Here is a 14,796-nt window from a genome sequence, read left to right as displayed (position 1 = left end):
CTTTGTACAGGTTCAGAGAGGAATGCCCAAGGGTCACACAGCTAATATGTGTGACAGCTGGAATTTGAATGTGTCCAATGTCAGATTCCAATGTCCTTTTCCTGACACTGTTCTGCTACTTTATATCCCCTGAAATAAGATCACAAAGTTTCCTGCAGCTCCAGGGACACAGTGCCAGGCACCTGGTTTTCTGTAACATCTTGAAGGCTGTAGGATTTGGTCGCTGCTCTTCGAAAATTACGTGTCGAGATGAATGCTAAGTTACTCAGTAGCGAGGGAAGAGAGGCACAGCTTGCTGTTTTCTGGGTATGTCTATCACTAAGATGATTAGGTTGTTTCTATATCTTACATTTTTATGGAAGGAATCTTTGTGATTAAGAGATTCAGTAATTTTAAATTTCCTTTAGCAATAATGTTCTTTAGCTGATGGAAATTTTTGTTGAGAGGACCTTAGCAGGTAGTGAAAATGGAGACAGTTTTTCTTCTCAGTGTGGTCTGAGCTTTGTACAAAGCATTTGAGTTAAATGGGGTAGCAAGGGATGGGAAGGAAGAAGGACCCTGTTATTAATGGGTTAAAAACCCTCTGCAAGTACGTGGGGTTATTGGTATTCCTTTTGGTGTGCATTAACTTGTGATTTTAATATATAGATGTGGCAGTACTGAGTCTGCAAGGCGTTGTCCTATGATCATAAGGACATCAGAATGTCATCAACTTGAGATTTTAAGTAACATTTGTTAGAATAAAATGGCTTCCCAAATTTAATTTTCACTTAGTTTCCTCACTCTTAAAATATTACAGATAAAAGGTAAAAATAGTCACATGAGAATTTAACCAAAGCATTGATCTTTTCCAAAGGAGGCTTGGTTTCTGTAGTGTTGAGGTGGTTTAACTGCCTTAGAATCCTTTGCTGGAAACATTCTCAGCCCACCTCAGCATGGGAACTGAAAGTGAGGGTCATAGATTTTTTTTTAATATCTATAACATCAGAGAACAACTGTTCTAGGATAATAGTAATCTCCTAATGGTAAATATAGCAGCTGGTTTGTCATTCCTTGATAGCTAAAAAAAGAAAATAAACCAGCCTTCGTGAGGAACAGTGCCTGTTTTTTGGCCGTTGTTACTCTTGTTTTGTTTTTATTGTGACAGTTGTGTAATACTGAATGATCATTTTTGCAGGTTTCTGTAGCTGGATCAGGCACCGGAAGAGGCTCTTCAGCTGTAACTCTAGTGCAGTTGCCTTCAGGTCAAACTGTGCATGTCCAGGGAGTGATTCAGACACCACAGCCGTCGGTTATCCAGTCACCACAGATACAGACTGTCCAGGTTAGCTTAGGCTCCAAAAAAACCATTGCCTAACTTGTGTTTGTCTTCTCTGTAGAGCCACTCTTATTAAAATCTGTTCTTAGATGTTCCAGAGGAATTTCTGTGACACTTCTGTCATGCTTTGGTAGTTTAGTGTACTGATTTAGGAATTGGGGTCTGTTCTTAGGACTTAATTTGCAAAATGATGTCAAATGAGGCAGCTAAATGGAACAGTGGCTAGAACTCTGGACTTGGAGTCAGGAAGACCTAAGTTCAAAAGCAGCCTCAGACACTTACTAGCTGTCTGAACCCAGGGCAAGTCACTTAACCCCTGCCTCAGTTTCCTTATTTATAAAAATGGATATAATAGCACCTGCCTCTTAGGGTTGTTGTGAGGATCAAATGAGGTAATATTTGTACAGCTCTTGAAAACCTTAAAGTGTTATAAAAATGCTAGCTGTTATTAAATTAGTCAGCTAACTTATTTCTCTCTAGGGAAAAAAATCAGACTTATAAATTAATCAGTGGTACATGCTTTGAGAATCCCTCATGAAATACATTTGGTAAATATATTGGGATGATGGTGTTAGGGTCGCGGTGGTTTTTAGGAGTGTCATGTTGTTACGAGGAGACAATTGATTTTGAAATTAGCATTTATATTCTTCACAAAAATGATAGCTCAGTTCACTTTGCTATATATTCTTGAGTTTTTACTCTCTTAAATACTTGGATTTCTTTGTAATATAGTTTTAATCTTGTGATACTTTCTAGTAAACGTTTATTCAAGTAGATCTTAAATCATCTGTTGTGGCTAAAATTTCATATTTTTATGATGTAAATTCCATACAAAGGTTAGGAATGCATATTCAAGTGTATTTGTATATTCAGTTTACTCATTTTCTTTTCATTCCTTTTGGTGAAAAATTTTTTTTCTTTCTTCAAATACTGACCTTGACCATAAGAAGGAATCATGACTTGGCATTTTTTATTCATATCTGTTCTTGAAAGCTTGGGTCCAGCAGCATAATGAATATATATTTTAAATTTTTTTATATTACTTTTATTTCCAAACATATTCCTTCTCATCCTCTACCCCATGAGCCATCTCTTCAGCAGCATAATATTTTAAATTGTAGGTATCGTCCTTTAAAACTTTTGTGTATTGTACCTTTTGTGTATTGTACATCTTTTCTTATGCTGTTCAAATTGTTTAAGAAAATATGGCCCAAATCTATGCTCTGTATGTTAGTAGATGATTTACAGACAAGTGTTAAAACTTTCTTGACTCCTAAATCTAGACTTTTCATCTTCTCTTTAGATTCTTAACTTAATAAGGCATGTCATTCTTTGTCCCAAGTTTTTACATGACTGAAGTTAAATGAAAGCATGAAGCCTTGAGTATACTGGGAATTTAGTCATATTGAGCAAATGAATGAATTTTCCTTGTATGAAAGTGAATGTATAGAGCTTTTTAAAGAAAATAACTGAACTTATGATTTCATCCGAGTAACGCAGCTCCCTTCATGGAAGCTACCTCTACTGGTAGAGCTTAGCTCCTGCCCTGAAATTTTGTCTTAGAGTGTTATGTGGGCCATTCAGAGGTTGAGTGACTTGACTGTGGTCATAAAACTAATATATATCAGATATAGGCCTTGAACCCAGTTCTTCCAGAGTCCAAGGCCAGCCTTCGTCTCACTGTCATACTGCCTTAAAATTTTTGCTAAGATCTAAGAGAGAAATTTTTCTGTTTGTATATATGTCTCTGTGTGTGTGTGTGTGTGTGTGTGTGTGTGTGTGTACTGTGATTATATAATAACCCTTTATCAGAATAAGTTATTTTCATGCCTTTTGTTGTCTTTTGTTTTTTGCACTGTAGTCATTTTTGGAAACACCCTTTCTTCCCACTTCAACATTCTCTTATATCAAAGAAAAATAGTCAAAAGAAACATAATATAGTAATTACATCTGAGAGTGTGTTTGTGTATAATATTCTGCCTTAGTTGTTTGTCACCTCTATTACCAGGTTGAAGAGTGGTATTTTTCGTTATTTGCTCTTCAGCATACTGGGTTCTTTAATTGTTAAAAGTTGGGCTTTGTTTTAGTGGGTGGTTTTTTCCATTTAAATTGTTGTCAGTATTTATTTTGTTACCGTCTACTCATTTCACTCTCTATCAGTTTATACAAACTCAGTTTTTTGTAGTTGTCATTTTCTTTCCTGCATAATAATATTTCTTTGTATTCATAAATGAGTTTTTTTGGACAAATCCCCAGTTGATAAGGACTTATTTTTTTCCCCAGTTCTTTTACTATAAAAAAAGTTGAAGATATGACTATTTTGATATGGTATTATATATCAGACTTTTGTTTCTGTCTTTGGCCTCCCATAGATATGTATCTGTATATGTATATATGTATATATATGTGTGTGTATGTGTGTGTGTGTGTGTGTATGGGACGCGCGCGCACACACACACACACACACACACACACACGCATATGCCCAGTATTGGGACCACTGGGTCAAAGAATATGAACATTGTAATTATTTTTTTTACATAATCTCAAATTCATAATCCAAAATGGTTTAACAGATAATAGCTCTACTAATGCATATTTTTGTGCCTATTTTCCCTCAGTCACTTCAGCAATGATTCGTTCCCCCTTTTTTTGGTCATCTTTGCCAGTTTGCAAGTTATGGAGTAAAATCTTGGAGTTTTAATTTGCATTTAAAGGAATTTGAAGTATGTTTTCCATATGATCATTTATAGTTTGCATTTTTTCTTTTGAAGAAAGAAAATGGTTGGACCTCTTATCCATTGGCGAATGGTTCTTGGTGTTATATTTGTGTCCATTCCCTTTGTATCTTGAATATCAGACATCAATTATGTTAATTTTTTCCCACTCAGCATTTTCTCACTTTATTCTATCTTCGTTCTTATTTTTTGTAATCAAAATTATCTACCATGTTTTTAATTTAAAAAAATTTAAAATATTTTATTTTTCCCTAATTACATGCAAAAATAACTTTTAGCATTTATTCTTTTTTTGTTTTTTTTTTTAATTTTGAGTTCTAAATTCTATCCCTCTCTCTCCCTTTCACCTTCCCTGAGATGGTAAACAACCTGATATAGGTTATATATGTGCAGTCATGTAAAACATTTCCATATTAGTCATTTTGTGTAAGAGCACTCAAGCAAAAAAAAGAAAAAGAAAGAAAATGAAAAATAGTATGCTTCGATCTGTATTCAGACGACATCAGTTCTTTCTCTCGAGGTAAATAGCATTTTTCATCATGAGTCCTATGGGATTGTCTTAGATTGTTGTATTGCTGAGAATTGCCAAGTCATTCACAGTCCTTCATCATATGATGTTGGTGTTACAGTGTACAGTGTTCTGGTTCTGCTCACTTCACTTTGTATCAGTTCACACCATGTCTTTTATGATCATCTCTAGCTCTTCTTCAGTTAAAGGTTTTCCCCTTAACTGTAGTTGTGAAAGGCATCTCCTTTCGTTCTCTAATTTTTTGTTTTGTGATGTAGGCTTTTGTGTTCAGGTAGTGTATCCATTTGATTCTTACTGTGTTGTATGCTATTCTAAATTTAACTTCTGCTAAGCTACTTTCCTATTTTCCCAGTAGTTCTTGTTTGTTCCATTGATGTACTTTTATGTGTTTTTAATCAGAGTTTTGGTCACTGTTGGTCTTTTCTTTCTTATAAACTTTATTCTAAGTTGTGGGTTTGTGTTTTGACTGGATTTTTCAGGGAGACCCCACACCATTGCAATAGTAGGTTTTCTGGGATTCCGAATCATTTCCAAGTCTGAGTATACCTATTAAGAAATAGTTAAGTTTAATCCCTTAAAAATTTTCATTTGTTCTAGGCTGTCCTAGATTAATCTGCTTACCTTTTCAGAATTTAAAGATTTGTGAGTGGTACTGGTACTTTTGGCTATTAGTATGTATTAGGGAGTTACTGGCAGATTCTGATACTCAATCAGAGCTGCTAGAATAATAGAAGCTTTTTAAGCAAAACACTTTTTGAAACTTTACACCATGATAGACATATGTTTTTCTAGATGGCATTTAGCCCTTCATTTTTATCTTGTGAATATGCTTCTTTTGCTGTCTTGAGTTTTAGGACAAAGTTGTTGAGATAGTTATGGTCACCCCCAATACAGAGACATTAAGAAATATGTATTATATTAGAAGTGTGGATTATTTCTTAATTTCATCAGTATATTTAAGTTATACTACCTTATCTTGATAGGAACACATGAATAATTGTGTCAGAGCTCCCTTCTCATGGCAGAATATTATAAATGACTCTGGAAGGACATTATTATTATATATGTGGGTGTTTATACGTGTGTGTATGCATATGTATATGTGCTCTTACACACATACACATGTGCTATCCTAAGAAACTCTAGTACTACTGGTACTATACTATCTGCTGGAAAATCAAATTTTCCTCAAAGTCGGACTATTAAAGTACTTTATCAGGTTATAAGTCTATATACCGACATACATACACTTGCATAAATGACTGATACTTTGGTTAATCAGGGTTTTTTGTTCATATCAAGTTTTAGCATTATTAGGCTTAGTGCATTATACCTATTGTTATTGTACTGAATTTACCATTGTGATTGATGTTAATAAATACTCACATTTCTGTGATTGTTGGTAAATTGTAAGTTGTTTAGGACAGGGAGCATGTAGCTCTTTTGTCTTTGAATTCCCATTACCTAACTCAATGCTTTCAGCATACTAAGTGCTTATTAATGATTTAATTGAATTAGTTAATTCAAGTTAATAATATTTTACATATGTTCTCATTTAATCATCAAAATGGTCTGCTATAATTTATATGGTTCAGTGTTCAGAGTGATTGAGAGTTAATGTTGTTTTAGAAATGTAAATTTAAAATTTTCCCGGGTTTCCTTCATATTTGTTAATTGTATTTAATGTTATTAGATCTTAAAAGTGAAACAATACTACTTTTTTAAAAAGAGATAAACAAATTTTTATGTTCCACATATTTGAGGCTTCCCAGTTTGATACTGGAATCTAATTTGGGAGGAATCTTAGAGAATATTTACACCGATTTATTTTATGAAGAAGTTATGGTTTTTTAGAAATATGCTATGATTTTTCAGAGGCACACAGCTAATTAGACATTCCACATTTCCTCCTGTGTGTCTTTTGTTTCACTGGCCTTTTTCTTCTTCCATACTGTCATTGCAAAAGGATAATATCTTTATGCCAGGGCCAGATTGAATGTGTCTTTGAATACCACTCAGTCTTTCTAATCTTAACCTCTTTGGACTGGTACATAACACATCCTTTGTTTAGCCAAAAGGGTATATTTGCTGCCCCTAAAGCATGCCATGAAAATCGCAATCTCCTCTATGTTTTTTTTTTTAATAATATTCCCTCCAATACGAAATGCCACCTCACCCCCCCCTCCTTTCTCCACTTTACTTAAATCCTATGAAACCTTCAAAGAGTACTTGGAGTAAGCAGTGTAACATGACAGCCAAAGAAGCTGACATGATCTTCAGCCTAAGAAGGCCATAGTGTGCGCAGCAAGGGAAATGATAGTTCCACTGTCCTACTCTTTCCTGGTCAGACCCCATCTAGCTGTTGTGGCACTTAAAATTAAATGTGTTCTAAGAAGGACATTAACAAGTTAGAGTGTATCCAGAGGAGGGTGACCAGATGATGACATGGCAAGAAAGTATGCCATATGAAGATCACAAGAAGGACCTGGGTAATTTTTAGCCTGGAGAAGAGAAAACTCACAATTGCAATGATAGTTGCCTTCAAAGATTTTCTTTTCAAATTTTCTTTTTTTAAAATTAGAAATTTCACAATCAACATGTGAATTTCCATATAGAAGAGAACAGAAAAAAAGAATAGTATATGAAATGTGGATCTTAATTACATGGAAATTGCTTCTTTTAAATAAGTGTGTTAAATTTTAACACGTTTATACCAACTCTGTCTTGCTTATCTGTGTTTCCTTCTGGACTTCTTTCTGCTCTCTTCTTTTTTTTATGTTATATTGACATTCTTTTTAAAATTTTCATCACCTGACCTACCCATTCCTTCCCACAGTTATTCCCCTTCTGAAAAATCCTTCATTTTTTAGCAAAAATGAAGGACAGTCAAGCTAAACAAATTCACACATAAGTAATGTCTAACAACAAATGTCTCATTCTGTCTTCATGAATTTGAATGGTGTTCATGTAGAGTAGAGATTATTTTCATTTTGATTGCCCCAGAGGGTAGTGGGGTGGATGTTATAAAAGCAAATTTGGTCTCAAGGTCTGGAAAGCTTGCTGAGAATAAAAGTTGTCCAGAAATGAAATGGTTGCTTCAAGTAGAGGATTTGACCTTACTGGAAATCATTAAGTGGAGGCTGGTTGACCACTTGCTAAGCGTGGTGTAGAAAGAATTTTTATTCAGGTACAGGCAGGACTAAATGACTTCTAAGATTTCTCCGAACAGTAAGAATCCTTGATTCTTTGACTCAGAATTCTCCACCTTCTACATAGAACCTTCCCAGATTATTCCAGATCTGCAGTGATTTGGCTTCCTCTCAGATCTGTAGTGTTTATCTTCTGTGCTATTTATTTGGCACATAATTATATATACTGCTCTCTTGTTTTAAGTATTTCATGTGTTTATGTATTTTTTCTAGCTAGATTATAAGTTCCCTGAGGGCTTGGACTATGTGTACTTGTTTGTATCTGCCACAATACATAATGTAGTGTTTTATATGTAATATTCTTCAATAAATATGTATTGGTTGAATGAATTAATTAGGAGGCCTTTTATTTTATGATGAATTTTTAGAAACTCTTGTATTCTAGGTAGCAGCAATTGCAGAAACAGATGAATCTGCAGAAGCAGAGGGTGTAATTGATTCTCATAAACGTAGAGAAATCCTTTCAAGAAGACCTTCATATCGGTGAGTTTGTTAAAATTTCCATTGCAATGTAATTGTTGTATAATATTATATAATTAGCCATCAACACCTTAATTTTAAGCTTTTGTTTTTGCTTTTAGTTTTATTTCTTAAAAGCATGTTTTAGAGAAGTTAAAGTGATCATTTATACTCTGCAAATTGTGTTTTAGAAAAATACTTAATGAACTTTCATCTGATGTGCCTGGTGTTCCCAAGATTGAAGAAGAAAAATCTGAGGAAGAAGGAACACCACCTAATATCGCTACCATGGCAGTGCCAACTAGCATATATCAGACTAGCACGGGGCAATACAGTATGTATACTAAGATATAATATGATATAATTTTATTTTTAAGTCCTCTATAGTTACTTTAAAGAAGTATATACCGTGCTGAATTAAAATAATTTTGCTTTTCAGCATTCATTGTTTTAGTTTTTAATACATCAATTATTCCCACCTGTGTGTTTTACAGAATTAAAAAAAGGATGTTAAATAAAATGAGATTTGTATTGAAAGCCATTTACACATTGAAAAAGTCCACTTTTATTAATAATCAAAATAAAAGAATTAAAAAGAAAAGAATTGGGTAATAGTGTATATGGCAAGGCTTTTACAAACCTTTTCAGATATATTTTCATTCATTTCTGCTGAGAATTTTTGCTTTGTTATTGTTTGTGGTTATTTTACTGTAATGTATATTAAAGTTAAAAGCAAATGAATAGAGCTAAAGTCTGTACTTTACTGTTGTTAACTCATTATGAAAAGTACCTATTAATATGAAAAGATTATATTTGTATTTTTTAAAATGTTTTTAAGTGTATTTCCATTTCTGTTCCTCTCTTTGTTCATTTATATGGTAGCTCTGCCAAAATGAGGATGGGAAAAATATTTAGCTTTTAAAACTACAATAATAAGGCAGACAATTTAACTGAAATCATGAAACTGATACTTATATGTGCATTACTCTTATACATGTTAATGTATTGTAAATATTTATGTTCCTTGCTGTAATTAAGGCACTAGTTGTTACTCCCAATAAAGAGCAAGTTTGCTACGTAAATACTTTTGTAAAAGAGGATCTGTGTTGCAGGTGACGGAGGATATTTGAAATTTAAATATTCTGTTGGTCAAATCTGGGACTAAATTTCGAATGTCGTCTCTCCAAAATCCTTACAAGGTTGAACATCTAGGATGAAAAATCTTATTATTACATTCACAGACTTTAATCTGGGCAAGTAGGAAATCACCTTTGAGATTTAGAAAGACTTTGTCAGTTTAATGTGCTTTAGGCTATTTTTCCAGTTGTGCTGATGGTTTTACACTAAGTCATCTACACAATTTGCTTTGCTCCTTTGGTGACAGGTATTGTGTATTTATAATACAGCTAGTATTGGATGAGACTTGGAAGAACTGGGTTTTAGTGTGGCTCTGTGACCTTGGACAAGTCACTTAATCTAAGGGAGATTGATGCCATGTTGGTACCAAATGTAGGCTTCATTGCAAAAATCAGATGCTTTTGAAAAAGAGTACATAAACATACACAGAAAAAGAAGATTGTTTATAGACTGCACTCAGTTTTTACACAAGCTAGATTTAGGGGAAAAGTGGCTTTAATGTCAGTATAAAAATGTTTGCTATTCCACTTTACTAAGTCATTTATCATAAGGTTAAAAAGATAATTTGTGTGAAAATGCTATGGGAAAACAGGAAGGAAGCATATAAATGAAAAGTAATGCTATTAATGTAGGACATTTAAAAAAAATGTAGGGATAGCATCAGAGTCTCATGCACATTTATTAGACTTTTGCTTCTGCCCAAATAAGGACATTTCAGGGCAGTTTTGGATCCAGCTCTTTGTGCAGCCAGTGGTCAAGTATTAAACTGAATTGGAGATAGTGTAAAGGGTAATAGCATATCTTCCACTTGAGAAAATTGTAAAGGTAGATAAGGGCTTCTTTTGTTTAGTTCTGTAGATGTTCATTTCTTTGTTTTAAGAAAGATCTACTCTTACAGTTTTCTGTATTTGAGCCATCTCTACGCTAGAACTGAAAGAACTAGTTTCTAGTTTGTCTCTAATGTAATATTATTAATCATTTTGAACACCAAATCCTGGTTGTTTTGTAGATTCAGTCTTCTGATAATACTTGACCTTTGTTAATTCAAGAGTGTGATTGGAAAGGTGCTCTGTGTCTCTGTAAATTCATATCCCTAGACCCAGTCGTTACTACTGACTAGTAAAATGTAATCTGCAGAACCTTCTAAACTTACTTTACCTTTATTTAGAAGATAAATATATAAATATATGTCTTTATATTAATTGTAATGCTTACTTTAAAGCATAATTTTATGGTCACTAACACTTTTGTTTTCAAGTCTATGCACGCACAGTTAAATAGTGTTAATTGCTGGTGTCAACAAAGGTCAAGTGAAGGAATTTGCCTCCACTGTAACAGCCAGCTAGTTTCCGTCTAGAGTACTTCTTGAAGGCTTTTCCGAATCTTTTGTTGCAAAAACTTGTAGTTGTTGTTTGTTTCTTTAATTTTCATCTCTGATTTCTGCTAATCTTCCTGTTATGTATATTTCCTTTAATAAATTAAAAACAACTTAATCTGTCATTGGTATTTGAAGGGTTGATTAATTCTAAAAAGCAAAAAGTACTAATATAAAAGTTGAAGAAATTAAATCTTTTATAAATACGTTCCAAATAGATGATGGTCATCAGCTTACACTGGAATGTGCACCTACATATCAATAGAGCTTCTAGGAATAGAATCTGAAAGTTAGTTATTTGCTATAGGTTTGCTGTACTTTTATAACATGTCTTTCCCTATCGGAAAAAATGAGAAATGAATATTGAATTAGAATAGTCCCTGGTGTTAGGGGGAAATCGAGATAAAAGTAAGAAGAGATCCATTAATGCCGTATGCGCATGATCTGAATTCAGTAAGTCTTCATGTATTTCAGCATAGTCATATTGATGGTTTTGTTGCATGACAGTTGTCATTTTTGTACAAGTGGAATTATTTTATCTCAGAAGAAACCATTTGAAGGAATTATATAAATGGTCTCCATTTTAGTCCTAGAAATATAAATATGTTAGTTATTGAATGAGATATTACACATATTCCATGAAATCTCCCTTTAAAATTTTTACTACATAAATGAGAGAGAATTTCTCCCAAAAGTACAGTAATGGAAACTTATTGTTAATTTAGCATAATGTTGAAATATTGATAAAGTTGCTTACTATATAAAAGTTTCCTTTAAAAACTATGAATTTTCCTATCAAACATGAGATCATTTTACTTGATAGTATAGACTTATTGATTATTTCCCTACCCCTAGATTCCAGAGTATCAGTTATTCCCTACTCCAGACATATTTTCTGATCATTTTTCTTGCCTTAAAATCTTCTTGCTCCTGTTGCATTGGAAATTTTGCTAATATCTGATTTTATTATCTCAACCTTTGTGAGCTTATATTTAAAATTAAGTGAATCAGTCTATAAAAAATGAATTACAGACTGATAAGAGGGATTAATAGTCTTCTTAAGATTTCAGAGTTGTTGGGAAAGTCATAGGTCTCTGCTGAGTCTATTCTTTATAGAAGGAATTTGGTTTACACTAATGGAGTCCAAGTTTCAATTCAACTGCGATAATAGATGAAAGAGTTTTTAAACCTAAAGTACTATGTACAATGTCAACTATTATTATTAAATGAGCATAGTTACATTTACTACAGTTATTAACTTTTGTGTTTTGTGCCTTTGACTTTGGAATCGTACATAGACTATATTTTCAGAGGTATAGACCAGATGCTTTAATGTACATTGTAAAAAAAAAAATGTATTTTTATCAGGAATGGTCTTATATATTCCACAAGTCTCACTTTGTGTGACTCTTCCTATTGAATCTACTCTTTATTTCCATGTGGTTAGCTGTGTTGTGAAACTTACTGTTCATTCCCAATTCTGTCAATGAATTTTGTGACCTTGGGCAAATCATGAGTAAAATGCAATAGTAATGCCTATCTTAATTATCTCAAATTTACCCACATTTTTATAAATGTGATCTGTGTGATATTTGGTTCCCTTTTTTGTTTAACCACCCTTTGGCTGTTGTATTTTTTAAGGCACATATATTCCATAGCTCTTTTTTTTTCCCCCAGCCAAAGACAAGGTTTATTGCCATATTGGGCAGACTCTTAAAGAATCTGAATATTTGTGACCCTTGTATTGACAAGCGGGCCAGAGTGAATCTCATCGGTTGGCTAGATTTTAAGAATCTGAGCCCATAGCTCTTCTTTTGTTCCAAGTTTTTCTGTGGAAATTTAAAACTGAGCATTTGTTGTGAGAATCTGTTGTTCTTTTCTAATCCGTTAACATTTTATCAATGAGGATACATTGTTGTTGTCTGTTACCTGTTTTTTCACAACCTATATAATTAAGGTAACTTTAAGAATAGATAATATATATCTGCATTGACTGAAACTGACTGAAACAACAAAAGCACTGTAATAAAGACCCTTGGGAGATAAAAGATTCAGATAATCTCCTAGAAGACAGGAGCTCTAGCTTACAGTGTAGTAGAGGAATAAAACAAATATACAATGAGAAGCTAGTTCATTAAAGGCTTAAAACAAAGGTTATATGGATTGTGATTACTGGTTATTAGAGAAGACTTCACTTGGCTGATTAGGAGGTAGTTTATGAATTGGCCTTTTAAAGATGGAAAAGAATTAAGTAGTTGAAAAGGGGAAAGTAAAACATTCCAGGTATTGAGCATGAGCAAAGAATGTTAGTTTAGTTTGTGAAGCACATGGCCAGTGTAGAGAGCAGAGAATAATACTATTTGGTTATAGCATAGAGTACATCAAAAGGGTTAACGTGAGATAAGGTAGGAAATGGTGAGGGTGGTCCAAGTTTGTGGAATGTCTTGAAGGTGAAATGACTTAATTTGAATTTCCTTCAGGCAGTAGGAAGCCAATGAAGATTTTTGACCAGAGGTGAACATGCCTGAAGCTAAGCTTCAAGAAGATTAGACTGTATGAAGAATAAATTGGAGGGGGTAGAGAGAAGAGAAACAGGAAGATCTATTAAGAGGATATTGAAATAATTCAAGTTGTTGGTACTGGGTATAAGGAATGAATGTTAGATATATTTCTGTGTCAGAATTGCCTGGACTTGGTAACTGATTGGATGTGAGAAGTGAGAGAGGTAAGAAGAATCAAAGGTAACATGGAATGAAATATAGAAGAGGATGATGACAGAAATAGTGAAGTCAGTATGGAAATTCATGTGTCTTTGCGTGGTTAGAATCTAGCTTCTATTTGACCAAGTCACTTCAAGTCATAGGGCAAATCATTCATCTTCCCAGATTGACTCCTTATCAGGTTTATATTACAGTTCTGCTATTACCTGTGTGAACTCTAGTCAAGTAACTTATATTCTCTAGGCCTTACATCTGTGTAATCAGGATTCTTACCTTTTTTAGTATCATGGACCCCGTTTTTATTTTAAATTCATAATTGGAGGAAATGCTAAATTTTCTGTTACTGGTTAATGAAAATAAAAATGTGATACATAGTTTTTCCCAATCCAAATCCATACCCTCTCCCCTGAAATATATCCATGGACCTCTTAGGTGAGGGGTGGAAGGAATCTGTGGACCTCTAGATGAACTCTCAAATCCATTCCAGGTCCAAATCTTATGATGTTAAAGACAAACTTTTTTCCTAACCATTCTTCCTGCCACCTCTCACAGGCCCTCTCTTTTACTTACTCTTACCTTTATCTTCATATGTTGCTGATTATACAGTGCTTTTCATTGTTCACAGAAGTGTGTTTAGGTAATTTTTGAGTATATTTGAACTATTTCAGATTGTGGAAATTCCCTGTTCTTCTAGAAGACTAGCTTTTAGGATATGATTTTTTTGTTGTTGTTGTTGTTAAGTTTAGTGCTACCACCACCATCATCAAAAGCATATATTAAGTGCCAGATTGCACTTGGTAAGTTCTACAGGACACAGAGCAGGGTAGAATTGTCAATAGTTCTGTCCCCGATAAGAGGATACTGAGGCTCCTGGAGGTTGACTGACTTACCTAAGGTAATAACAGTAGTAAGTAGCAGACCCAGGATTCAAACTCGTGTCTTCTGAGTCATTGATTTTTCTGTTACACCATGCTGTCTTACCTGGGTGCCAAGTGTTGTGCAAACAGCTGTGTCCTGCCTTGCAGAGATTTTTGTCGTTGTTCACTAATTTCAGTTGTCTGACTCTTTGTAAGCCCATTTGGCTTTTCTTGGCAAAGACACTGGAGAGATTTGTCATTTCCTTTTCTATATCATTTTTACAGGTGAGAAACTGAGGCAAACAGGGTTAAGTAACTTGCCCAGGGTGACACAGCTAGTTAGTGTCTGAGGCCAGATTTGAACTTAGGAAGATGAGTCTTCCTGACTTCAGGCCTAGTGCTCTCTCCACTATACCCCCTAGCTGCCCCTTCCCCCTTGCAGAGATACAATAAC

At 34.0% G+C, this 14,796-nt stretch overlaps 1 protein-coding gene across 15 annotated transcripts in view; it reads left to right on the top strand.

Moving 5' to 3' along the window:
• The window catches only part of CREM (cAMP responsive element modulator), a 73,370-nt gene that overhangs the window by 32,817 nt on the left and 25,757 nt on the right, over nucleotides 1–14,796 (top strand). For 9 of the 15 annotated variants that reach the window (XM_027841583.1, XM_027841576.1, XM_027841579.1 and 6 more), the window contains 3 exons: nucleotides 1,178–1,324; nucleotides 8,180–8,277; nucleotides 8,445–8,587. The exons of 1 other annotated variant lie outside the window; for it this stretch is intronic. In XM_027841583.1, the coding sequence (XP_027697384.1) occupies nucleotides 1,178–1,324; nucleotides 8,180–8,277; nucleotides 8,445–8,587 (388 nt within the window). Of the gene's footprint in view, nucleotides 1–1,177; nucleotides 1,325–8,179; nucleotides 8,278–8,444; nucleotides 8,588–14,796 lie in introns of those variants that run through there. 5 more of the 15 variants (XM_027841586.1, XM_027841581.1, XM_027841585.1 and 2 more) reach the window with 2 other exon arrangements.

This window comes from Vombatus ursinus, unplaced genomic scaffold, assembly GCF_900497805.2.
Source record: "Vombatus ursinus unplaced genomic scaffold, bare-nosed wombat genome assembly UNPS02014861.1, whole genome shotgun sequence".
In the NCBI taxonomy this organism is placed as follows: Eukaryota; Metazoa; Chordata; class Mammalia; order Diprotodontia; family Vombatidae; genus Vombatus; species Vombatus ursinus.
The sequence above is the reverse complement of the archived record's forward strand: the minus strand, read 5'-3'. Positions and strand labels throughout refer to the sequence as shown.